The following is a 27,232-nucleotide window of genomic DNA, read 5'->3' as shown; positions in this document are numbered from 1 at the left end:
TTGTAAAGTGACGAAGATGGGGTGGTGTATAAAGCATGCGGTTTGCTGGATACATATGCTAATCATCATACAGGTAGGAGTCGAAGAAAGAAAACGTATATATGGATTATTTTCCTAACTGAACAAGGGGAAACAAAACGAATGAAATAATGTTTTTGTTCTTTTTGTAAATAATTTCCTGCATAAATGACTTTCAAATGTTTTTGTCCATTGACGGAAAACTTAACTCTTTATGCGTTTTGAAAAAATGTGAATTATGACAATCTACGTTTATGTGGGTTTATCTACAACTTATCTTACACTGTTCAAGACAGACACTTCAAGCTTATTTATAAAATCTATGAATCCTCTACACTACCCACCTGCCTGTCCAAAGTTAGACTTGGTGTGAACCATGTATAATAACATCAAGGCTGATAATCTGTGGTCAAGCTTGTTGGAACAAATTTGACATATTCACGATTGCCGCTATATAGCATGTGGAAATTCACATTGCCATAATTTCGACATTTTCTATAGTTTTCTTTACAATTTCGGCATTTATTTATATTTCTTAGTATTGTAACATAATTTTTTGCCTTATTAAAGTTTTAAAGAATTTTATTACTAATAAAGAGACAGCATAACTATCTGTTTTTGACATCCATCAGTTAAGGGTTGTTTGAAAGATGTGTAAAGTGGTTTTGGGATTGTGACCCATTTATATGGGAAGAGCTAGAGAGATTAGATTGTTTAGGATAGGGAATAATACGTAGCTGTATTGATTGTATTGACGATTCAACTTGATGTTTGATGAAAATTAATTATCTTAATTGAAACTATCGATTATAGTTCAAATTATGAAAGAAGAATAATGAGATGTTACCTTATACGAGAAAGTGTCATTGAATTATTGATGTTTTTTTTTTTTTTTGTTATTAGGGAGGCTCACTGTATTAAATATATATCACTATTGAGGTGAATCTGTCAAATGGATCATCATGGGAGAATCATTCGTGGTTTGTGAGAGTTGGAAGAGGCATGTTGTGTGTATGAAATAAGCAAAAATTAAGAAGTAAAAAAGTTATCTTATATATATATATATATATATATATATATATATATATATATATATATATATATATATATATATATAGTTGTGTGAGTGTGTGTTCTTTAAATCACTTAGCGATAGTGCTTTACTTTTATACACATATAATAAATGTCGCTACAACAGGTACAATTTTCAATGACTATAATACTGTTTGTGATGAACAAAATAAAATCAAAAATATACTCTCTTGATTGGCGTGAAAGAAGACAACAATCATTATGTTGCTATAGGAGGCATATAACATGCCTTATTTACATCTGTTTAGTACAATATACAACAAATGGTTTTACTAATTGAATTTTGTTTAGGACAATGCAAATTTTACATTGACTCTGGGATGTTGTGCCTCGTTAACTAATAACAAAAGACTTAACTTTATATCACTTGAAATACTAATCTATTGTTGCCTTCTACCTTGTAGTTTGTTCATATACAGTGTCGTCTGGTGGGGTATAACATTCAAGCCGAAGGCATGGACACTATACCATGCCAGAAAACATTATACGAGAACACTTCCGAAACGAGGGGACAATAGCAGCATAATAATGTAAACTCAGTTGCAAACCTCATTGACCCATTCCCCCCCCCCCAGTAGCATCATATAAATGCCATATTACTGTAAATCTGGTGGTAAACTGCCATCTGAAAGTCGTATGTCGTCTTTGAAACTCTATAGCTCCTAAATTAGATTGTATATAATATGATGAATGCTCTCACAGGATTCTTAAGTTCCATTGATCAAGCATAAAGCTAGTAATCTTGTAAGGTGGCACGTGAACAGACGTCATAATATGCCATGAGTGTTGGAATGTAATGCTTCTGAATCACTACATTTACACTGGAAGAAGAAGGTGTCAGAAAGAATGTGGAGGCTTTCATTCCCATCTGTTAGGGTACCCCAGTAACTCACAGTTCCTGATCAGTTTAATAATCCTCATCTAAAGGCCTTATATACAGCTTAAAGTCAAGATTTCCTTGTACTACAAGGTTTATTTACTCACCTGCCATAGTTGTGGCAAACACTATGCATGTGAGATGAAAATGTTACTTTATTTGCGTTGCGTACAAACAACACCCCAGGGATATCCACAAAATCGGGATCAGGTAATATAAGTTTATTTTACTGATCCAAACGTATCTAGTAACAAAATTTAGCGTAAAGATATATAATACGTTTGGAGATACCAATAACATAACAAACTCTGCATAAGACAGCGATTACTATCTCTATTGAAACTGGAGTCCATGCATTTTATTTTTCACAGCATTAAATATATTTTCTTTATGCTCTTTTTTATGAAACTTCATAACTCGTATAGGGAAAACTAGTTGGATCAGACTAAGTTATTGTCAACTAAGGCTTAGATGACCTACGTGTCAAAATATAATTACGGTACCTATACGATTCAGAATAGCACGAGCTGTGAAGAGCATGGACTTAGTCATATAATTGTAATTATCACCAAGCAAGAGTCAAAATAAACGATTTGATCCGTACAACCTTCATAAGTGACATGTTCATTGTGACACTCTAAAAGAAAGACTTGTAAGAGAGACGTTCGATATAGTTGGTACAACCAGTATTTCTCTACAATGCACCCAGAATCCTGTCTTGCAAAGGTTGGAAAAAGTAGGGACTGGAATTATTATAGGAAAGAAAACCTTTTTTTTGACTGAAGCATGGCATTACATAAACGTATAAGGTGCAGAGTTTTAAGTAACGGGCTGGTTTGAAGTCCCTCATCCAATCAGGGTATATAAATGGACCAGCAATAAGCACCTGGTTTCTCTGTAAGATTTGTGCGAGTAACTTTGCATTGTGAAAATGTGCAAAATATTTATTAAAATGGAAGATGAACTTATCAAGTAGGTGCACATTTTTGGACAGGGTAGTTAAGGACAGTCATATGTCAATCGTACAATAAAAGTAAATAAACTATTAAATACTCTTTCAGTGACTAATGCAGTTGAATTGATCATTATTTATTAAATATCTTCCTATAATATTGTTACACAAGATGGATTATTGTAGCATATCAGGACTAACCTAAGAAAATGTATGTCTTATGAGTAAATTAACGTTATTTGTAATCAGACGTAATATGCTCTATTGGCATCGACTCTAGCATCCCAAGGATAAAGTAGGATTCGATTTGCAGCATATACTTTTTCATAGGTCCGCCAGATGCAAGATAAAAGCAATACATATTTTAAGGAAAAAATGAACGGGAAAACATACTAAAAAGCACCCTTAACTGGAGAGGTCGAAATATGTTTCGACTGGCATGTGCATTTCTTGGGTCACGTACTTGCACACATTTGACGACAGTAAACAAAATTAAGCTGTTTAGACATCTTAACACTGCAGCCTTAATCGAATGGTATTGCATGGTAGATTATCTATTGCTGTGCATATTGACATATGAAGTAGATCTACTGTTACACTCGAACGTTCATTTCTAGGTAGAGGTTTTCAAAACATATACCCACTATAACTGTACGTAGGAGGAGCTCCGTGATTAATCTGCATTGTTTGATTTGGCGAGTCAGTATTATTGTTTGCCTTGCTTTAATGCTCTTGATAAGCCTGTAACTTCAAATAAGTTACATTTTGTATTGTAAAATGTGGATAATATTCAGCTGATCTATAGAATGTTGTTTGGCCATTAAGAAAATGCACATGGCAAGTATGTTGTTTTCTAGAATGACTGTGGTAATTAGGAAATACCATTAAACATATTTAATGATTACAATGAAGCAGCCAATTAAAACTATATGTCCTGTCACTTACAAAGGAGGTCAATGATAGTGTACGATATGAAGTGTCTGCTTATCCTTTTTTTAACATTTTGGGACCAGAATAGGAAATTTGCTTTCTATAGGCCTCAGGTCAGGGAATATTTAGCTCAGATGAGAGCAGCACCTGTATAAGTCACTTTTACATGTATATAGTTTTAATTGGCTGCTTCATTGTAATCATTAAATATATCCGCGACCCCCACTTAGTGTAACGTTGCCAGGAATCTAGATATGAGCTGACAATGAACGATATAGAATGCTGTTGGGCGTTTCTGCGCACTTAAGTTTCCGTCTCCAATATTGAAGCAAAACACATACAGAATTACACCGATTGAAGAAATTAAAATGCAGCATAGCTTACCATTTGAAAAGAGGCAAGTGTCACCAGAATATTCTGTTCAAAATAATATTTTTTTTGACACAGGGGATACCACCCCCGTGTATTCCTGACTCGCGATATGTTGGCCCATTCTGCGCACAGCACTGAAAAGATGTAATGTTTACCTATCGGGCTATATAAATGAAATACATAACTTTTAACTGTTTCTGTCAGGAGTTCAGTCGAGTAATTAGGTCAGGGTTATAGCTTTAGTTTTACAAAATTCAAGGTAAACATAATAAACGGCAAGATATATTAAGCAAACTAGACCGATCTTGTGAAAAAAGTTAATAAAGTTCAACGTTTTATAAAATGAATAAGCTATTATGTGGAAGAGAAACAACAATGAATAGAATGTAAATTGTTTACAACGGCTTGTTGATGGGGGAAAATAATTACTTAAGAATTTTGAAGCAGACTATACGCCGGGAAATTTCTTGAGAATTTATGTTCTAGCGGCAAGTTGACACGTTGGGTAGCAGACGATTGTGTACGTGAGGGACAACTTTCAAAACTGAAAACTTGGATTAAAACGTATAAAGGTATACTTTCCCTCTTTTAGATAATGTATTTATTTGCATGAGTCTAAAAGATACATAGTAAATCGGTTTTTTATGGGCTACTGGTTCAAGAGGGTCATGGAGTGGGTCTTCATGTTGACATTTTGAAATCACATTTCCATATGCATTTTGTGTCGAAATGCAGGATATTTTTGTACACTTTATGAATATCACTTTCTTTAATTAAAGTACGATCGTTCATTCTTGATACAAAATGAATTTTTGAACAAATATAATACATGATTCAATGTGTACATAAATTACGTATCGTTGCGCAGAATTACCCAACACGCGGAATTAGCAGACATGGTGGTATTTAACACCATATTTCTTATCTAAAAGCATAGCCATCATCTTCTACGCAATTACTTCTTGCGATGTATTGGCGTTTTCATCGTTATCTCCAAAACGTAGAAATACAATATCGGGTTCTAAGGCGCACTTCGTTCATGGCTCAGGTGTGCTCCATCCGACACCTTTCATGTTTTTATTACAAACTTCCGTTATGTTGAAAGACGGAACTAGTCTAAGATCCGTTCAGAACCTTAAATACCAATCTAACCGTTTACAAAGGGAATGACCCACAATAAGTGCCTTGTCGTTGTCTTTCCAAAAACGTAGACGATGGCTAGATACAAAGAAAAATCTACTAACCTTCTCCTTTCCAGAATGAGAGGAAGCAAATGGTCCTTAAAATTATGAGGAGTATTATTGCTAAGAAACAGGAATAAATAAAGGGATAGCAAGGAAGAAAGAAAGGAAAATGTAAAATCTTTGATCGAAAATGTACAATCCATATCTCCAACAATTCGTTTTCAAGTGACGCTAAGAATGCTGACCCATATATTCGTTTACCTTAAAACTATTCCAATGGCTGAACAAGTCGTGTGACCCCCTTCCTGGGTTTGGTTGGCCCCTGAGGGTCTATATTGCTTTGTTTACAGTTTTCAACAAGACCCATTCACCCCTCATTACAAATATCCTTGCGCTAGCGCGAATAGTTTTTGCATGCTTTTCAAATATTTAATATGAGGATTAGGGCAGTAATCAGTTGAATACCCATAAGAAATCCACAGACCTTCCGTTCCAACAACCTCTCTCCAGCTCCAGTCCTTCGCACCTTCCGCCTCTCTTTGAATTTGACCAGCGTCAACAATAGATCCAAATTGTTTCCTCGTATCTTAAACATTTTGCCTATTGTTGAATACGTTCAATATTTAAATTTCATTCAAACCTAAATGACATCCAGTTAGGATATATTATTTTAGAGCTACAATTATTGTAAATTTTTGGATTCATGTTATATTGATTAAATGCAGAGCGGAATATATTTAATACATATCCAAATATTCCAGTTACGTTTAGATTTTTGCGCCTAATTTTTGTTCAGGCACTGTTTGTGCATGTCGTCAGGGCTAAATATAGACCTTTAGTCTCTATAAGAAACACCCATCACATAAATTAAAAATCATATATTGGTGTTCCAAATCTTACAATTTAACTACACTTGAAATTAGATTTGGCTTAATTTATTTCTCCTAAACCAAACATAATTTGTAAATATTCTAGAAACAGTCTTGCTTATTTATTGTCCAGATTTGAGAGTCAGGAGGCAGGTGTTTATTAAGCTGAAATTGTAACACCTTTTGCTATATTATGTCTATTCGTTATCTAATCTGATTTCCTAATTAAAAGCCTGAATGCCGCTTTGAAATCACATTAAACATTAAGCTACACTGGATTGATGGTTGAATGTTTGCTCAAAGCGTCCGTGTAAATCCTTTCAAATCAAACGAAAATGATTTGACGGACCGCTAAATCATTTCATTCTCTTGTAAAGAGGAATATAGTGTCTGTTTATTCTGAACCAAGATTCAGAGTGAACAGCATGACATATATACAGTTTCCGTTTAATAGCTCCTTATTACAAAGCTAAACTTACAGTATATGTAAAGACTCCAAATAAAATAAAATAATATTTGGCTCTGCTGCAGTTGTCAAGTCAAGGCTTTGCTCTTTATGCAGTGCATTAGAACCCGGAATATCAGAAAGTCTCTTCTTTCAAGAATTAATATATAACAATGTGTTCCTTATTAATATAAATTCCAACTAAGAGAATTCATCATCTCCTCAAACGTTAGGCATGACAGAATATTTTCTATTATTATGTAGACTGGTTTGGGACATATCCAGACATATAGAATATGAAAGTGTTGGATGTCATATCTTATATATGATACTGAGGCAAAACGTTGTACCTCTTGATTACATCTTTGAATTATAATCACGCTGTGTTAACCGATGCACAAAGGTATAATTGTCAAAGTTCAGGGTGACATGAAGCAATCATTTGTTTTCAAATATATGAGTGACAGTTTGTTATTACGAAATATCAAAGTAGGTCACTATAACATAATGTTCATGCTTAAAGATTGATGAGATTTTAAGACGTTTGCGTGTAACATTTTCTGTGTCTTGAACTCTATTACATCTAAACAACCATCAATCAGACTTTGATTCAACACCGCAACAATGAAACTTTACCGATTTTTTGAAGTCATTAGCTTACACCAATACCCACAGGGTCGAAGAGTCGAATCTTATCTACACGTTCATGGATTGACTTTTGTGGTATATCTCTCTTCAATGCACTTTATATCCATTGCCTCGGTATCAATATTCCATTCCAGCCTTTGTATTGTCAACTACTCCAAACGTGCTTCTTTTCCACCGGAAGTCAGTATTAGAAGTAAACGACTTATTTTAGTATCGTTTGTCAATGACAGATACACTACTTAACATCCGTTTACATGCATCGTCATCAAATCCCATCATAAGTGGGACTTCACTAACCCAGAGTTTACCATATGATTTGCTGTCGCGTAATAATTGACACACTAATAAGCTAATTTATTGGACTGTATTTTCATTTTCAGGCTGTCCAGCCTCCCTTGTCTGTTCAGTCCGCGTCTGATTCCACACCAGGATATATTACCTTGGAAGTAACAACACAAAAAGCGATATCAACGGCAAGCTTACCTTCTAGAGTAATTGGAGAAAACTGCACACATGTAGCTCTCTGCATTTTGAATAAAAGTGAATGTACAGAAAACAAATGTCAATGTCAACATGGCTTTAATGAATCATGCATCTCAGGTAATCACAATTTTAAATAAGATAGTTCCCTTGATATATTTTAAGGGCATATACTTGCATTTGATGAAATAATTAGCAATGTACTGTGATTATTGAAATAGATTTTACATGGCCTTCACTGAAGTGGTATTATGAGTCCATGATATTTTAATATCAATTGTTACCCCTTTGTGAACATTCATTGCACTTGAAGGTTTTATGTATGTGACCCTTTATTGTAATCGGCACTCTGATTGGGGTCGACTGATGCTTGTCTTCCCAAAGATCTTACATCAGCCCACAAGTGATACATTGACAATGACCGCTCCGGTGGCCTAGTGGTTAGAGCGTCAGCATTGGAAACGGAAAGTAGCGGGTTCGAACCCCGACCGAATCATACCAAAGACTTACAAAAATGGTAAGAGCTACCTCATTAGGTACTCTGCATTAAGAGGTTAGTGTTAGGACTGGTCGGCCTCGAGTCAGGATAATGTGACTGGGTGGGACATCATGCTACATGTCTGCGGCATGATGCCCCAGAGCTAGACATCACTATAAACTGCCACACTGCATGCATCATAGCGATATGACTGAACCATTGTTAACGCTACGTTAAAAATCCTATTCACACACACATATACATTGATTATGTGAATTAGCACATTATTGTCTGTCAAGTAAAGAAATATGCAGAGAAATCTCAGACAACAATACGATTGACATGTTTCAATGGCTGCAATACAAAAGGACAGCCACTGATTTCTTCTATCATAGAAAGACACTATATTAAATCTCACTATGATAAACTGAGCGCATGTGTGCAAATTGCAGGTATAAATATATCAAACTGACAATTTTATACATAAATTACAAAGTAAATATGCAATGAACAGTTTCAAGTTTTGTTATACACATGTAGTCCTACTGGTTGAAGTCTAGAAGAGCTTAATCTATGCTCGTTGTCTGTCCCTCAAGCTTTTGTTTGTAATCGCCATTATTCTTCAACTTCATGGAGCAAAGTCGTTTAGCAAGACATGCGGTTTCATACTGAGGCTTATTGAAAATGTCATAAGCTTGTTTCCTTTGACATGACAGTATCATGACTGCGTAGATTAATGATCACCTCTATATCATTTAATAGTTTAATCTAAATATATTAAGTCTAGTCCTCATTTAAATTCATCATTCAATGGGATTGTTAGTGACCCAAGAACAATAGTGTTGCATTTATATTTATATTTGTTCATATGTCTGCTGTTATGAGTCTATGCTTTTACAAAATGTAACATAAAAAAGTGAAGTCAACAAGCTTTGTAAAATTTAAGGAATAATTTATTTCCCTAGAATAACAAGTGCAAAATTGAGAAAAAGTAACTTACGGTTTTACGAATCAGATCCAAAAATAATCATAGAGTAAAAAATAGAAGTTCTAATAATAAAAAGTTCTGAATAAAACCGAGTTCGAATACCGATGACATCCAAATCGGAAGACGATATCTTCCGAAGTGCTGCAGTGTCAACAGTCTCTTGCTGAATCACAGAAAGAATTCCAGTGTTTGAATTCTGTGTAAATTTTGATAAATGTACTTGTCAAATAATTAGAGCACTTATGTATTTTCATGGGAAAAAATCTTGAATTTAAATAATTTACAAAACAAATCAAAATTCAACTCAAACTGGTCACATTAAAACACTCTTTAAGTATCAATGGTTTGGATACACGAATGAACATATTCTATGAAGACAACAGTTATACACAAATTTAAGTCGCAAAAATATTCCCAGATGAGGGTCACATAGTCATCCTTCCAGAACAAAAAAGAAGCCTTTTACATGCCTAACATCACGTACTCCCAGCAGGGCCTTACCTGGAATTAATGGTATATACTTTGGGAAACAATACTACTTTTAAAAATAAAGTTGTTTACCAAACCCATTACTGGTTCTGAATCAATGTTAGCAACTAGATACAGTGGTACTAGAATTAGTCACATTCAGGTCAAGGAATATTAGTCTGTTTCTCTTGTTTTCTAATCCCCCAGCTACAGTTGTGTCCAAAATCATTTGTGGATTAAATTACTAAGCATAAAATAAATTCTCTCTTTTCATTGATACCTTTGTATGTGGACAAATTGAACTATATTTCTTGGGTTTTTTTGGAACACAAACAAAAGTAATTATGGTTTTCCATCAGAAGGGATGCAGACAAGATAGTATTTATTGGCAGAGTATTGACATAATATAGATTCTGTGCAATTCTTGTTTTATTAAGTTCTTAGTTATAATGTTAAATTTGTGAAAGAATATTGACACTGGTGAATGTTTTGGTTGTGCTTGCATGTCTTCTAAACAACATACAGAATGACAAGAAAAGATATATCTTGTAATATGTCACAGAATAAATAACATTTTTACATCACTAGGGATTATAAATGACACAATTAGGTTATTTTTTAGCAGCATGCTGAACTAGGAAGTGGTGACCTAGCTGTCTGCATAAATCGACTTGTGAAGTATGTCAGAAACAAATTAAACTTAGGCACATCTTGTAAAACGAGATGATGGTCATTGTTCAAAGTCCAATTTAAAAGTTTCAGTAAGTAGAGAAAAATGTCTGCCTGTAGAATGTAAAGTAATTTGACCCAATAAGAGACTTCAATTGCGAAATGTTTTTAGGTTAAGAAATATCAAGAGAGAGCCAGATCTTACTCTGATTATTTACAATATTAATTTGGCAAAATATTAAGCAAACACAATCATTGTTCATTTTTTCTGTATTTGTTTTAGATGGTGTGCTGACAAAATGAATATGAAATTTGAATAATATCATTGCGTGTTTCTTTTCTCTCCAGTAAATAAGTTGCAGAATGTTTAAGTTGTAATGTTGGAAAGACTATATTCTCGTAGCTGAATGATACAAAACTATCGAGTGCTCTATGAATCTGATATGATAACTTATAGGTAAATGAGAAATAAAATAAATCATTTCTATCTTTTACATGATGACAAGTCATTTTGTGAGCCTGTATGATAACAAAAAAGTTGTTAACCTTACCTTACAGACAATGGATACCCATGTAATGGCACAAATGAATGTAGTGACAAGTATGCAACATGTGACACAACATCAAACACCTGTAAGTGCAAAGATAACTATACGGACAGCAATGGTAATGAGACAGCAGGAGGAATTTGTAAAGCAGGTATGTATACTTCCCAGATGAAAGTGATTGAGATTGAAAATATGGAAGTTTGGACTAAACAATCCTTCAGAAATTCCATCCTCTATATTGACATGGTGATGAGTAAGTTAGAGTGCTGTCCTTGTTTATCTTGATAACCTACCATGTGTACTGTTTTGATATCAGGTGAAAATTATTTTGAGAGGATTCTACTTTCAATTGCTTCCACAATCTAAACAATTACTTACACTTTTGTGACTGAGTACATCATCAATTATATCTTCCAAGCATTCCAAGCATATACACGTGTGTTTGATGACAAATGCCTTGTTTTTCATTTGGATTCCAATGACTACTAACTGTGGGATCAACCTTGCAGCCAATATTTGTGATGATGCTTAATATGCAGACCACAGTTTACATCATTCCACCCTGAATCGTACCAGAATGTGCGGTAGAATATTGATAGGATGGTCCACTTTGTAACATAGAGATGCAATATACTATATCCATAGTATCAACAATGAATTTGCAACAAGTGGAAAAAGATTCATTCTATCTATCTCCACCTTACAAACCATTCATGGACTATGATATGATTGCAACCATTATCATCTATTCTTCTTAATGATCAGGTTGACATAATTAACAAAACACCACCATCCCTGTCAGTATTAGCTACAGTGGGGAGATTTACCTTGCAACCAGCAATGTCACATTGATGTCCCCAGAGCGCTTGCCACTGTGAAACAGTCCTACAACTCCTAAACTAACGGGGAGGTTCTGGAGGAAAGAAATCGTTTTCACCAGCATCCCATGAGACCATCCCTATCTCACTGACATACATATAGGACCCTCCCCCTGCATCCAACCCTAATCATAGAGCCTGGTAGGGAGAAGGCTCTAATCTTTAATGGGTGAATTGGGAAGATTTACCATGATGACATGGGTATAAAGAAATAGTTTTCTGGGGACTTGATATTATGATCAGCACAATTACTAATCTTTTGGCCAGAGTTCTTTATCCTACAGTGCCGCATTTATCAGTTGGTCCTCAACCTAAGCACATTTAATCAACTGTGTTACGCCCTTTGGTTTGCAACGGGACACAAAAACATGTCCTTATGTTTTCCATTGTGGTGACTACACAATCAGTGTGGACCTTGTATAGACATGGTTTTACATCCCCACTCAGACAACTTCCAGAAGTTCTGTGATTGACCTACAACAGGCTACAAGAGGCAACGGACTAATTATATTTTGGAGCAGGACCGTTTTCATACGTTACCTTCCTTTCATTCTCATTCTCCTTGTCAACGAGAACATCTCTGAGCTCATTCTCTTTCAAATTTTATTCGACTAGGACTGGAATTAATGTTCAAGAGAATGTGTCTCCCAGGAACAAGGCTTGAATTCTCGCAATGGTGAGTTTCATGCCTATTTGGATCAATCCATCTGCTAGAGAATTCCTTATAAGTTTTGCTCAGTGTGGCAGTGGACATTTTAATCCTTGGTTGCTTTATTGGGGTCCCATAACAATGATTACATGGTCCATGTGGAGACCGAATCTTCGACCACTGAACCAGCTCTGAGAATTGGCAACCATACAAGGTTGCATCTCAAAAATACTTTGGACTCGATCCAGTGAGGTACATACACTGGCAATCGCAATCACAACAAATGCTAATATAGATAAGTGGGGGAGCAAGTCTCCTACCATTTTGAATGTCATTGGAGTGTGGCCCCTCTTCAGGATGATTATTTACATATCAATTTCCTTGAGATAGAAACCGTTCTGAAAATTTTCATTGGTGGCTGGTGAGCCTATTTGGGAAAGGAGATCTCATTCTTTCTGATAAATACACTGGTGATTTACCACAAACACAAAAGCAGAACATGTACTTGGATATTTGCATTATGTTAAAGATTTTCTACAGTGATGTTCTCAACAACAGTCTAGGTTTAAGTTTGCCATATCCTGATCTGGTTAATATATTGACAGACTGATTGTTCTGCAAGATGGAAGTAATTCCAATGGAATGGTATCTTTATCTTTAAGTTTCAGATGAATTTCTATGTGATTAACGTGAATGACATATTGATGATAAGGTGGAATGCCAATAATCCCAGTCTTCATTCACCAGTCCTGGTCTCAAAGGCCTTGATAATTGATGCTCTTTCTTTAGATTTGAATGGTCGATAATACACACTTCTTCAACAACTTGCATTCTGAACATGATACAGGAATCAAAATAATCATAGCCTCTCCTCATCCTGATTACTCCACTTAGATATGTAGCAACAGAATCTCCAAGAATCAAAGTATCCTATCATCTGTGTTAAGCAGCAATCATGGTAGTTGTCTCATCCCAACCCAGAATTAATTAACCTGGATGTCGGGATCTTATTAAAAGGCCCTAAAGAATAGTTCTCACAAGTGGTGGAGAATCTCTCAAGTGAGATGGCCATCCACCTTAGAGGCATACAAAGGCAATGGAATATAATCTCAGTGGAGCATGCCAAAGTGCTTTATACCAATATAGACATCCATACCACATGAGCTAACTTTCTACGACCCAATGATGAGAAACATTTAGCACCAGACACAAATAAACCTACCATTCCAGGATCAATGTTACACAGTGTTATCATGGAAGAAAGGATATCAGACAAATCAAATACCTATCTGATATTCTATTCATTTGGATTTTACCTGGCCAATGACACTGGACCATTGCCCGAGTGAAATTTGTCATGGGTATTAACCTAGCTGAACAAGACACCAATTGAACTGTTCTCACGTATCATATAATTCCTGCCTCCTCACTACTTTGGCAGTCGGCTGGCAAAACTAGACATACATTTCTGATTGGTGGACCCATCTACTTGCAGTTCCAACATGATGGATCAATATCATTCATAAAGCCCCATGCTTTCGTTACCAAGAATAGGCTTCCATTTAGTGGGCACTTCTCCTCAAGGTCATGAAAAGGACCCAGTGAGAATTCCAATGAGGTATTTCAGAAATATTAAGCCCTTGGATCTTTGAGAGATCGTGCCTCATTTTAGCTTCAAGAATGGAAGGATGTCATATTAACCTAGATATTTCCTCCTGAATAAAGTGGGCTATCTGTCCCACATTACACGACTATACCCAGACCGATGAATTTTCCTCCCCATATTTTTAATGAGGTTTGGAAAGTTATAACAATCATTGCATATGAGTGGAACTGTTCTCTATTATCCATTCTGTGAGATGGAGACCCGAGTACACTTCTCCAGTTCTTATCATAGATATTTCATCCTAAAGGCTCAAGTCATGTTGTACCCATAGTTTCATATCGATCATCATCTTGATACAGACATGGCTTCATGATCTCTGCTGGACGTATATTGTTTCCCTTTTGAAGCTGCTCCCAGACAAATGGAGTCTTTCCAGTTTCGTTATCTGAAAGCCGTCTCACATACCTTATATGAATGGAGATAGTCTCTCCATGGTAAGGGAATGTATCTCCCTCCACCCCTTACCTAAGATATTCCGACTGGGTAATGTAGTTGAAGAAGAAACCAAATTTTTATATTAAAATATGCTTCTTCGATAATGCTTACTCAATAATAACACACATTCAATGTCCCAGTCTCATCGGATTTACACCCATATCTGAGCATGTCTCCTGTTCCCAGGGAAAACATACATTTTCATTGGATTTGTCAGCACTCGCTGTAACAAGGGGAGTTCATTTTTCCTGACCGCCACCTTGGTGGACAGATACATTTAGCTTTTAGGTAAAAGGTTTTAGCCTGTGACGGCTAGATTCGTGAGGATGCAGTAGTTCTCCTAAGATATTATGACTGGGTAATTATTATCGAAGAAACTTATTTTATTATCAGAAATGGTTTCTGATCTGACATTGATGAAACTTTGAACATATGCTTTTAACATTAACATCTCTGAAGATTTGACAATGAGCTGGATCTACATATACTAATGAGTTAATCGGGCATCTGATTGTTTGATCTTGTTACATCTCTAGTGACTAGAGTTTTTATTAGATATTGATTTAACTTGGAATGTAATTAACGTCTTAGATCGTTGAGTGATAAGTGTGAATTTGAATGAAGTGATCTTGTACCTGATGATCTAATGATGTCACCACTCTGGAGATGATAATTTTAATTTTAATCAGATCTTGATAAAGTCTTAATGTATCCTTTTTGATGAAGGTATCGCACATGTTCATAAATGTGTGAAATTGAGACGTATTGCAGTGTATTAATAAGGAGGAGTATTTTTCATATGAAGCTTGATTGGTTGCATCAGATGCTGAAAATTCAGGAAGGTTACGTAATTTATTTGTTAATGTACCATTTCACACCCAGTCTTCCCCTTTATTGAAAAGTCTGAAAATTGTACTTCATGAGAGACTATTTATTGAAAGGCAAATGTCATGCATACAGTTTGCCAGAGCACCCATCCTAATTCTATATTTAATGTATTTAAGTTATGTTAAGATCAGCTGAATCAGTTTTCCAATATATTATTTAGTCCTCAATTATTTAGTTCTCAGTTATTTGGCATCCTTTAGAAAAAAAGTATAATTGAACAACCTTATCCTTGCTTATTCAGGATTGTTATGCTGGTACTATCTTTATAATTTGTTTAAAATAAAAAAATCAGTATCTTCAATATATATTGATAAGGGTCTGCAATTATTTGCTGTAAAATGCTAATGAATTAATGATAATGCTATATCCAGGTAAAGAAAATGAAAGTTGCAAATTGTGGACAAATTGTAAATGAGTAATGAGAGGGTCACAAGGAGATTTTTATTTAAAGTATACTAAATTTGTTACACTTGTTGTATAATATCTTTATTGGTATTGTTATCATTATTATTATTTGTATTATTATTTTTCTTAGTGTTGTTGTTGTTGTTGTTGTTGTTAGTGATGTTCTAAGATACATCGATAGATAAATAAATAGGGCTTTGGTTAAGTTGCCAGTTTCCAGTGTGGATAATTTATCATTTTAAATTAATTCCCCAAATCAGTGTTCCCTGATTAATCATGAACCTGTTTATATTGGAGTGGCATGTGTGGATACCATTTTGTCATTTGAAAGAGAAGAAATAGATTGTTATTTGCTTGATGTTTAGAGATACAGTCACAATTCATTATTTGCTCATTTGGTTATTCAAAGCAGTGGATAGGGTTTGGATGTTTGGATTCGATCCAATGAGATATTTGCAAATTGTAATAAGGAATCATGTGATTTGTAAGAGTTTCTTTATAAAGAAATTTGCAATGAATGGTAGTACAACATAATAGTTATCAGAGAAGATATTGCTAATTGTGTATTGGTGGCAAGACTGCAAGAAATAATTACCAAATTAAATGAGAAGGTCTTGTCCAAAGAAATTTGCATTTTAATTCTTATATTTTAATTCAGTTTGAATGTAATCAAACCCATTTATATGTTATCTTCCATCAAAACATGAAGAGTTATCCACATGCCACAGGAAAAGTGCTTCAGTTAAAAACTGATTAAGTGTTTAAGCGTTGCCTCAGTAGGTCAGCTAGCTTTATTTTGATATTTGTTGAAAACATCATTGTCCTTTGGCATGATGGCACAAGGTAATAAGCAGATTGTCTCAGTGGCGTACAAACATGACAGTTGCTGAAACCACAGTGACAATCAAGTTGATGTGCATTAACTGCAGGTTTGAATTTCATCAAATTTAGATTTCCCATGTAAATATTTGTGAAATGGAAATGATTTGTTTAGCTTTTCTTTCTGGAAGTAATTTTCTGTACATGATTTTATTTTATTTATCGTAGGTTTGAGCATGGTTTACATATACCATTACAATTATTTTGCCACAATAATGTTTTGTATGTTTTGGACATCATTGTACACAAGTGACAACTGTAATTTTGCATCGATGAAAAGAAATATAGACTAGTACTAAAATGAGAAATTTGTGTACAGGTTTTAGTATTCTCATCAGTGGAGATTTTAAACACAGTTGTTGAGATGAAGAATTTCACTTCACATTTTTTGTATAGCACAGAGTGAGATTCTTCTGATGTTTTTATGATTTACGCTTTGTGTCTACAGGTGGGTTATATAGTTATATAAACACAAGTGTATCAGTGCCCAATGGACTAACAAATGATACAAATGAATGATAAAATATGTTTCTTTCAATTAGTAACATCTTCAACCCGTCATGTAAGTTAGCTCCACATTTTGAAAGGAATATTAGTATGTTTCTCTTTTTTTCTACTCCCCCATATACAGTTGTATCCAAAATCATTTGTGGATTAAATTACAAAGCATAAAAAAAGTTTTTGTCTTTTCATTGATACATTTGTTAGTAGAAAAAATGAACTATATTTCTCGCTTCTTGGAACAGTAACAAGAGTAATTATGTTTTCCCATTAGAAGGGATGCAGAAAATATAGTATTTATGGGCAGAGTATTAACATAATATAGATTCTGTGCAATTCTTGTTTTATTAAATTCGTCGTTAAAATGATAAATTTGTGAAAACATATTGACGTTGGGGAAGGTTATGGTTGTGCTTACCGTTTTCTAAAGAACATACAGAATGACTAGAAAAGATATATCTTGTAATATGTCACAGAATAAATTACCTTTTTCATCACTGTGGATTATAAATGACACAATTAGGCTATTATTTAGCAGCACGCTGAACTAGGAAGTGGTGACCTAGCTGTCTGCATAAATCGACTTGTGAGATATGTCAGAAATAAATCAAACTTAGGCACATCTTGTAACCTGAGATGATGGTCATTGTTCAAAGTCCAATTTAAAAGTTTTGTTAAGTAGAGAAAAATGTCTGTCTGTAGAATGTAAAGTAATTTGTCCCAATAAGAGACTTCAACTGCGAAATGCTTTTAGGTTAAGAAATATCAAGAGAGAGCCAGATCTTACTCTGATTATTTACAATATTAATTTGGCAAAATATTAAGCAAACACAATCATTGTTCATTTTTTCTGTATTTGTTTTAGATGGTGTGCTGACAAAATGAATATGAAATTTAAATAATACCATTGAGTGTTTCTTTTCTCTCCAGTAAATAAGTTGCAGAATGTTTAAGTTGTAATGTTGGAAAGACTATATTCTCGTAGCTGAATGATACAAAACTATTGAGTACTCTATGAATCTGATATGATAACTTATAGATAAATGACTAATAAAATAAATCATTTCTATCTTTTACATGATGACAAGTCATTTTGTGAGCCTGTATGATAACAAAAAAGTTGTTAACCTTACCTTGCAGACAATGGATACCCATGTAATGGCACAAATGAATGTAGTGACAAGTATGCAACATGTGACACAACATCAAACACCTGTAAGTGCAAAGATAACTATACGGACAGCAATGGTAATGAGACAGCAGGAGGAATTTGTAAAGCAGGTATGTATACTTCCCAGATGAAAGTGATTGAGATTGAAAATATGGAAGTTTGGACTAAACAATCCTTCAGAAATTCCATCCTCTATATTGACATGGTGATGAGTAAGTTAGAGTGCTGTCCTTGTTTATCTTGATAACCTACCATGTGTACTGTTTTGATATCAGGTGAAAATTATTTTGAGAGGATTCTACTTTCAATTGCTTCCACAATCTAAACAATTACTTACACTTTTGTGACTGAGTACATCATCAATTATATCTTCCAAGCATTCCAAGCATATACACGTGTGTTTGATGACAAATGCCTTGTTTTTCATTTGGATTCCAATGACTACTAACTGTGGGATCAACCTTGCAGCCAATATTTGTGATGATGCTTAATATGCAGACCACAGTTTACATCATTCCACCCTGAATCGTACCAGAATGTGCGGTAGAATATTGATAGGATGGTCCACTTTGTAACATAGAGATGCAATATACTATATCCATAGTATCAACAATGAATTTGCAACAAGTGGAAAAAGATTCATTCTATCTATCTCCACCTTACAAACCATTCATGGACTATGATATGATTGCAACCATTATCATCTATTCTTCTTAATGATCAGGTTGACATAATTAACAAAACACCACCATCCCTGTCAGTATTAGCTACAGTGGGGAGATTTACCTTGCAACCAGCAATGTCACATTGATGTCCCCAGAGCGCTTGCCACTGTGAAACAGTCCTACAACTCCTAAACTAACGGGGAGGTTCTGGAGGAAAGAAATCGTTTTCACCAGCATCCCATGAGACCATCCCTATCTCACTGACATACATATAGGACCCTCCCCCTGCATCCAACCCTAATCATAGAGCCTGGTAGGGAGAAGGCTCTAATCTTTAATGGGTGAATTGGGAAGATTTACCATGATGACATGGGTATAAAGAAATAGTTTTCTGGGGACTTGATATTATGATCAGCACAATTACTAATCTTTTGGCCAGAGTTCTTTATCCTACAGTGCCGCATTTATCAGTTGGTCCTCAACCTAAGCACATTTAATCAACTGTGTTACGCCCTTTGGTTTGCAACGGGACACAAAAACATGTCCTTATGTTTTCCATTGTGGTGACTACACAATCAGTGTGGACCTTGTATAGACATGGTTTTACATCCCCACTCAGACAACTTCCAGAAGTTCTGTGATTGACCTACAACAGGCTACAAGAGGCAACGGACTAATTATATTTTGGAGCAGGACCGTTTTCATACGTTACCTTCCTTTCATTCTCATTCTCCTTGTCAACGATAACATCTCTGAGCTCATTCTCTTTCAAATTTTATTCGACTAGGACTGGAATTAATGTTCAAGAGAATGTGTCTCCCAGGAACAAGGCTTGAATTCTCGCAATGGTGAGTTTCATGCCTATTTGGATCAATCCATCTGCTAGAGAATTCCTTATAAGTTTTGCTCAGTGTGGCAGTGGACATTTTAATCCTTGGTTGCTTTATTGGGGTCCCATAACAATGATTACATGGTCCATGTGGAGACCGAATCTTCGACCACTGAACCAGCTCTGAGAATTGGCAACCATACAAGGTTGCATCTCAAAAATACTTTGGACTCGATCCAGTGAGGTACATACACTGGCAATCGCAATCACAACAAATGCTAATATAGATAAGTGGGGGAGCAAGTCTCCTACCATTTTGAATGTCATTGGAGTGTGGCCCCTCTTCAGGATGATTATTTACATATCAATTTCCTTGAGATAGAAACCGTTCTGAAAATTTTCATTGGTGGCTGGTGAGCCTATTTGGGAAAGGAGATCTCATTCTTTCTGATAAATACACTGGTGATTTACCACAAACACAAAAGCAGAACATGTACTTGGATATTTGCATTATGTTAAAGATTTTCTACAGTGATGTTCTCAACAACAGTCTAGGTTTAAGTTTGCCATATCCTGATCTGGTTAATATATTGACAGACTGATTGTTCTGCAAGATGGAAGTAATTCCAATGGAATGGTATCTTTATCTTTAAGTTTCAGATGAATTTCTATGTGATTAACGTGAATGACATATTGATGATAAGGTGGAATGCCAATAATCCCAGTCTTCATTCACCAGTCCTGGTCTCAAAGGCCTTGATAATTGATGCTCTTTCTTTAGATTTGAATGGTCGATAATACACACTTCTTCAACAACTTGCATTCTGAACATGATACAGGAATCAAAATAATCATAGCCTCTCCTCATCCTGATTACTCCACTTAGATATGTAGCAACAGAATCTCCAAGAATCAAAGTATCCTATCATCTGTGTTAAGCAGCAATCATGGTAGTTGTCTCATCCCAACCCAGAATTAATTAACCTGGATGTCGGGATCTTATTAAAAGGCCCTAAAGAATAGTTCTCACAAGTGGTGGAGAATCTCTCAAGTGAGATGGCCATCCACCTTAGAGGCATACAAAGGCAATGGAATATAATCTCAGTGGAGCATGCCAAAGTGCTTTATACCAATATAGACATCCATACCACATGAGCTAACTTTCTACGACCCAATGATGAGAAACATTTAGCACCAGACACAAACAAACCTACCATTTCAGGATCAATGTCACACAGTGTTATCATGGAAGAAAGGATATCAGACAAATCAAATACCTATCTGATATTCTATTCATTTGGATTTTACCTGGCCAATGACACTGGACCATTGCCCGAGTGAAATTTGTCATGGGTATTAACCTAGCTGAACAAGACACCAATTGAACTGTTCTCACGTATCATATAATTCCTGCCTCCTCACTACTTTGGCAGTCGGCTGGCAAAACTAGACATACATTTCTGATTGGTGGACCCATCTACTTGCAGTTCCAACATGATGGATCAATATCATTCATAAAGCCCCATGCTTTCGTTACCAAGAATAGGCTTCCATTTAGTGGGCACTTCTCCTCAAGGTCATGAAAAGGACCCAGTGAGAATTCCAATGAGGTATTTCAGAAATATTAAGCCCTTGGATCTTTGAGAGATCGTGCCTCATTTTAGCTTCAAGAATGGAAGGATGTCATATTAACCTAGATATTTCCTCCTGAATAAAGTGGGCTATCTGTCCCACATTACACGACTATACCCAGACCGATGAATTTTCCTCCCCATATTTTTAATGAGGTTTGGAAAGTTATAACAATCATTGCATATGAGTGGAACTGTTCTCTATTATCCATTCTGTGAGATGGAGACCCGAGTACACTTCTCCAGTTCTTATCATAGATATTTCATCCTAAAGGCTCAAGTCATGTTGTACCCATAGTTTCATATCGATCATCATCTTGATACAGACATGGCTTCATGATCTCTGCTGGACGTATATTGTTTCCCTTTTGAAGCTGCTCCCAGACAAATGGAGTCTTTCCAGTTTCGTTATCTAAAAGAAGTCTCACATACCTTATATGAATGGAGATAGTCTCTCCATGGTAAGGGAATGTATCTCCCTCCACCCCTTACCTAAGATATTCCGACTGGGTAATGTAGTTGAAGAAGAAACCAAATTTTTATATTAAAATATGCTTCTTCGATAATGCTTACTCAATAATAACACACATTCAATGTCCCAGTCTCATCGGATTTACACTCATATCTGAGCATATCTCCTGTTCCCAGGGAAAACATACATTTTCATTGGATTTGTCAGCACTCGCTGTAACAAGGGGAGTTCATTTTTCCTGACCGCCACCTTGGTGGACAGATATATTTAGCTTTTAGGTAAAAGGTTTTAGCCTGTGACGGCTAGATTCGTGAGGTTCCGGTAGTTCTCCTAAGATATTATGACTGGGTAATTATTATCGAAGAAACTTATTTTATTATCAGAAATGGTTTCTGATCTGACATTGATGAAACTTTGAACATATGCTTTTAACATTAACATCTCTGAAGATTTGACAATGAGCTGGATCTACATATACTAATGAGTTAATCGGGCATCTTATTGTTTGATCTTGTTACATCTCTAGTGACTAGAGTTTTTATTAGATATTGATTTAACTTGGAATGTAATTAACGTCTTAGATCGTTGAGTGATAAGTGTGAATTTGAATGAAGTGATCTTGTACCTGATGATCTAATGATGTCACCACTCTGGAGATGATAATTTTAATTTTAATCAGATCTTGATAAAGTCTTAATGTATCCTTTTTGATGAAGGTATCGCACATGTTCATAAATGTGTGAAATTGAGACGTATTGCAGTGTATTAATAAGGAGGAGTATTTTTCATATGAAGCTTGATTGGTTGCATCAGATGCTGAAAATTCAGGAAGGTTACGTAATTTATTTGTTAATGTACCATTTCACACCCAGTCTTCCCCTTTATTGAAAAGTCTGAAAATTGTACTTCATGAGAGACTATTTATTGAAAGGCAAATGTCATGCATACAGTTTGCCAGAGCACCCATCCTAATTCTATATTTAATGTATTTAAGTTATCTTAAGATCAGCTGAATCAGTTTTCCAATATATTATTTAGTCCTCAATTATTTAGTTCTCAGTTATTTGGCATCCTTTAGAAAAAAAAGTATAATTGAACAACCTTATCCTTGCTTATTCAGGATTGTTATGCTGGTACTATCTTTATAATTTGTTTAAAATAAAAAAATCAGTATCTTCAATATATATTGATAAGGGTCTGTAATTATTTGCTATAAAATGCTAATGAATTAATGATAATGCTATATCCAGGTAAAGAAAATGAAAGTTGCAAATTGTGGACAAATTGTAAATGAGTAATGAGAGGGTCACAAGGAGATTTTTATTTAAAGTATACTAAATTTGTTACACTTGTTGTATAATATCTTTATTGGTATTGTTATCATTATTATTATTTGTATTATTATTTTTCTTAGTGTTGTTGTTGTTGTTGTTGTTGTTAGTGATGTTCTAAGATACATCGATAGATAAATAAATAGGGCTTTGGTTAAGTTGCCAGTTTCCAGTGTGGATAATTTATCATTTTAAATTAATTCCCCAAATCAGTGTTCCCTGATTAATCATGAACCTGTTTATATTGGAGTGGCATGTGTGGATACCATTTTGTCATTTGAAAGAGAAGAAATAGATTGTTATTTGCTTGATGTTTAGAGATACAGTCACAATTCATTATTTGCTCATTTGGTTATTCAAAGCAGTGGATAGGGTTTGGATGTTTGGATTCGATCCAATGAGATATTTGCAAATTGTAATAAGGAATCATGTGATTTGTAAGAGTTTCTTTATAAAGAAATTTGCAATGAATGATAGTACAACATAATAGTTATCAGTGAAGATATTGCTAATTGTGTATTGGTGGCAAGACTGCAAGAAATAATTACCAAATTAAATGAGAAGGTCTTGTCCAAAGAAATTTGCATTTTAATTCTTATATTTTAATTCAGTTTGAATGTAATCAAACCCATTTATATGTTATCTTCCATCAAAACATGAAGAGTTATCCACATGCCACAGGAAAAGTGCTTCAGTTAAAAACTGATTAAGTGTTTAAGCGTTGCCTCAATAGGTCAGCTAGCTTTATTTTGATATTTGTTGAAAACATCATTGTCCTTTGGCATGATGGCACAAGGTAATAAGCAGATTGTCTCAGTGGCGTACAAACATGACAGTTGCTGACACCACAGTAACAATCAAGTTGATGTGTATTAACTGCAGGTTTGAATTTCATCAAATTTAGATTTCCCATGTAAATATTTGTGAAATGGAAATGATTTGTTTAGCTTTTCTTTCTGGAAGTAATTTTCTGTACATGATTTTATTTTATTTATCGTAGGTTTGAGCATGGTTTACATATACCATTACAATTATTTTGCCACAATAATGTTTTGTATGTTTTGGACATCATTGTACACAAGTGACAACTGTAATTTTGCATCGATGAAAAGAAATATAGACTAGTACTAAAATGAGAAATTTGTGTACAGGTTTTAGTATTCTCATCAGTGGAGATTTTAAACACAGTTGTTGAGATGAAGAATTTCACTTCACATTTTTTGTATAGCACAGAGTGAGATTCTTCTGATGTTTTTATGATTTACGCTTTGTGTCTACAGGTGGGTCATATAGTTATATAAACACAAGTGTATCAGTGCCCAATGGACTAACAAATAATACAAATGAATGATAAAATGTGTTTCTTTCAATTAGTAACACCTTCAACCCGTCATGTAAGTTAGCTCCACATTTTGAAAGGAATATTAGTATGTTTCTCTTTTTTTTCTACTCCCCCATATACAGTTGTATCCAAAATCATTTGTGGATTAAATTACAAAGCATAAAAAAAGTTTTGTCTTTTCATTGATACATTTGTTAGTAGAAAAAAAGAACTATATTTCTCGCTTCTTGGAACAATAACAAGAGTAATTATGTTTTCCCATTAGAAGGGATGCAGAAAATATAGTATTTATGGGCAGAGTATTAACATAATATAGATTCTGTGCAATTCTTGTTTTATTAAATTCGTCGTTAAAATGATAAATTTGTGAAAACATATTGACGTTGGGGAAGGTTATGGTTGTGCTTACCGTTTTCTAAAGAACATACAGAATGACTAGAAAAGATATATCTTGTAATATGTCACAGAATAAATTACCTTTTTCATCACTGTGGATTATAAATGACACAATTAGGCTATTATTTAGCAGCATGCTGAACTAGGAAGTGGTGACCTAGCTGTCTGCATAAATCGACTTGTGAGATATGTCAGAAATAAATCAAACTTAGGCACATCTTGTAACCTGAGATGATGGTCATTGTTCAAAGTCCAATTTAAAAGTTTTGTAAGTAGATAAAAATGTCTGCCTGTAGAATGTAAAGTAATTTGTCCCAATAAGAGACTTCAATTGCGAAATGTTTTTAGGTTAAGAAATATCAAGAGAGAGCCAGATCTTTCTGTGATTATTTACAATATTAATTTGGCAAAATATTAAGCAAACACAATCATTGTTCATTTTTTCTGTATTTGTTTTAGATGGTGTGCTGAAAAAATGAATATGAAATTTAAATAATACCATTGAGTGTTTCTTTTCTCTCCAGTAAATAAGTTGCAGAATGTTTTATTTGTAATGTTGGAAAGACTATATTCTCGTAGCTGAATGATACAAAACTATTGAGTGCTCTATGAATCTGATATGATAACCTATAGATAAATGACAAATAAAAATAAATCATTTCTATCTTTTACATGATGACAAGTCATTTTGTGAGCCTGTATGATAACAAAATAGTTGTTAACCTTACCTTGCAGACAATGGATACCCATGTAATGGCACAAATGAATGTAGTGACAAGTATGCAACATGTGACACAACATCAAACACCTGTAAGTGCAAAGATAACTATACGGACAGCAATGGTAATGAGACAGCAGGAGGAATTTGTAAAGCAGGTATGTATGCTTCCCAGATGTAAGTGATTGAGACTGAAAATATGGAAGTTTGGACTATACAATCCTTCAGAAATTCCATCCTCTATATTGACATGGTGATGAGTAAGTTAGAGTTCTGTCCTTGTTTATCTTGATAACCTACCATGTGTACTGTTTTGATATCAGGTGAAAATTATTTTGAGAGGATTCTACTTTCAATTGCTTCCACAATCTAAACAATTACTTACACTTTTGTGACTGAGTACATCATCAATTATATCTTCCAAGCATTCCAAGCATATACACGTCTGTTTGATGACAAATGCCTTTTTTTTCATTTGGATTCCAATGACTACCAACTGTGGGATCAACCTTGCATCCAATATTTGTGATGATGCTTAATATGCAGACCACAGTTTACATCATTCCACCCTGAATCGTACCAGAATGTGCGGTAGAATATTGATAGGATGGTCCACTTTGTAACATAGAGATGCAATATACTATATCCATAGTATCAACAATGAATTTGCAACAAGTGGAAAAAGATTCATTCTATCTATCTCCACCTTACAAACCATTCATGGACTATGATATGATTGCAACCATTATCATCTATTCTTCTTAATGATCAGGTTGACATAATTAACAAAACACCACCATCCCTGTCAGTATTAGCTACAGTGGGGAGATTTACCTTGCAACCAGCAATGTCACATTGATGTCCCCAGAGCGCTTGCCACTGTGAAACAGTCCTACAACTCCTAAACTAACGGGGAGGTTCTGGAGGAAAGAAATCGTTTTCACCAGCATCCCATGAGACCATCCCTATCTCACTGACATACATATAGGACCCTCCCCCTGCATCCAACCCTAATCATAGAGCCTGGTAGGGAGAAGGCTCTAATCTTTAATGGGTGAATTGGGAAGATTTACCATGATGACATGGGGATAAAGAAATAGTTTTCTGGGGACTTGATATTATGATCAGCACAATTACTAATCTTTTGGCCAGAGTTCTTTATCCTACAGTGCCGCATTTATCAGTTGGTCCTCAGCCTAGGCACATTTAATCAACTGTGTTACGCTCTTTGGTTTGCAACGGGACACAAAAACATGTCCTTATGCTTTCCATTGTGGTGACTACACAATCAGTGTGGACCTTGTATAAACATGGTTTTACATCCCCACTCAGACAACTTCCAGAAGTTCTGTGATTGA

General features: G+C 34.9%; 1 protein-coding gene across 1 annotated transcript; it reads left to right on the top strand.

Annotated features, from left to right (window-relative positions):
- On the top strand, positions 1–27,232 carry LOC149786440 (uncharacterized). The gene is made up of 6 exons (XM_089975938.1): positions 1–73; positions 7,768–7,987; positions 11,029–11,169; positions 18,460–18,600; positions 25,892–26,032; positions 27,207–27,232. Exons 1-6 carry the CDS (start codon positions 17–19, stop codon positions 27,230–27,232), a joined length of 726 nt encoding a protein of 241 aa, XP_089832064.1. The 5' UTR covers positions 1–16.

This window comes from Sinohyriopsis cumingii, chromosome 12, assembly GCF_028554795.1.
Source record: "Sinohyriopsis cumingii isolate HCF-2022 chromosome 12, ASM2855479v2, whole genome shotgun sequence".
Classification (NCBI taxonomy): Eukaryota; Metazoa; Mollusca; class Bivalvia; order Unionida; family Unionidae; genus Sinohyriopsis; species Sinohyriopsis cumingii.
Note: the sequence above shows the minus strand (reverse complement) of the source record. Positions and strands in the feature narration are given on the sequence as shown.

Coding starts and splice junctions, on each gene's coding strand:
- LOC149786440 (XM_089975938.1), top strand. CDS start 17: ATGGGGTGGTGTATAAAGCATGCGGTTTGCTGGATACATATGCTAATC. Junction 7,988..11,028: donor TAATGAATCATGCATCTCAG/GTAATCACAATT, acceptor CTTACCTTACAG/ACAATGGATACCCATGTAAT. Junction 26,033..27,206: donor AGGAGGAATTTGTAAAGCAG/GTATGTATGCTT, acceptor ATCCCCACTCAG/ACAACTTCCAGAAGTTCTGT.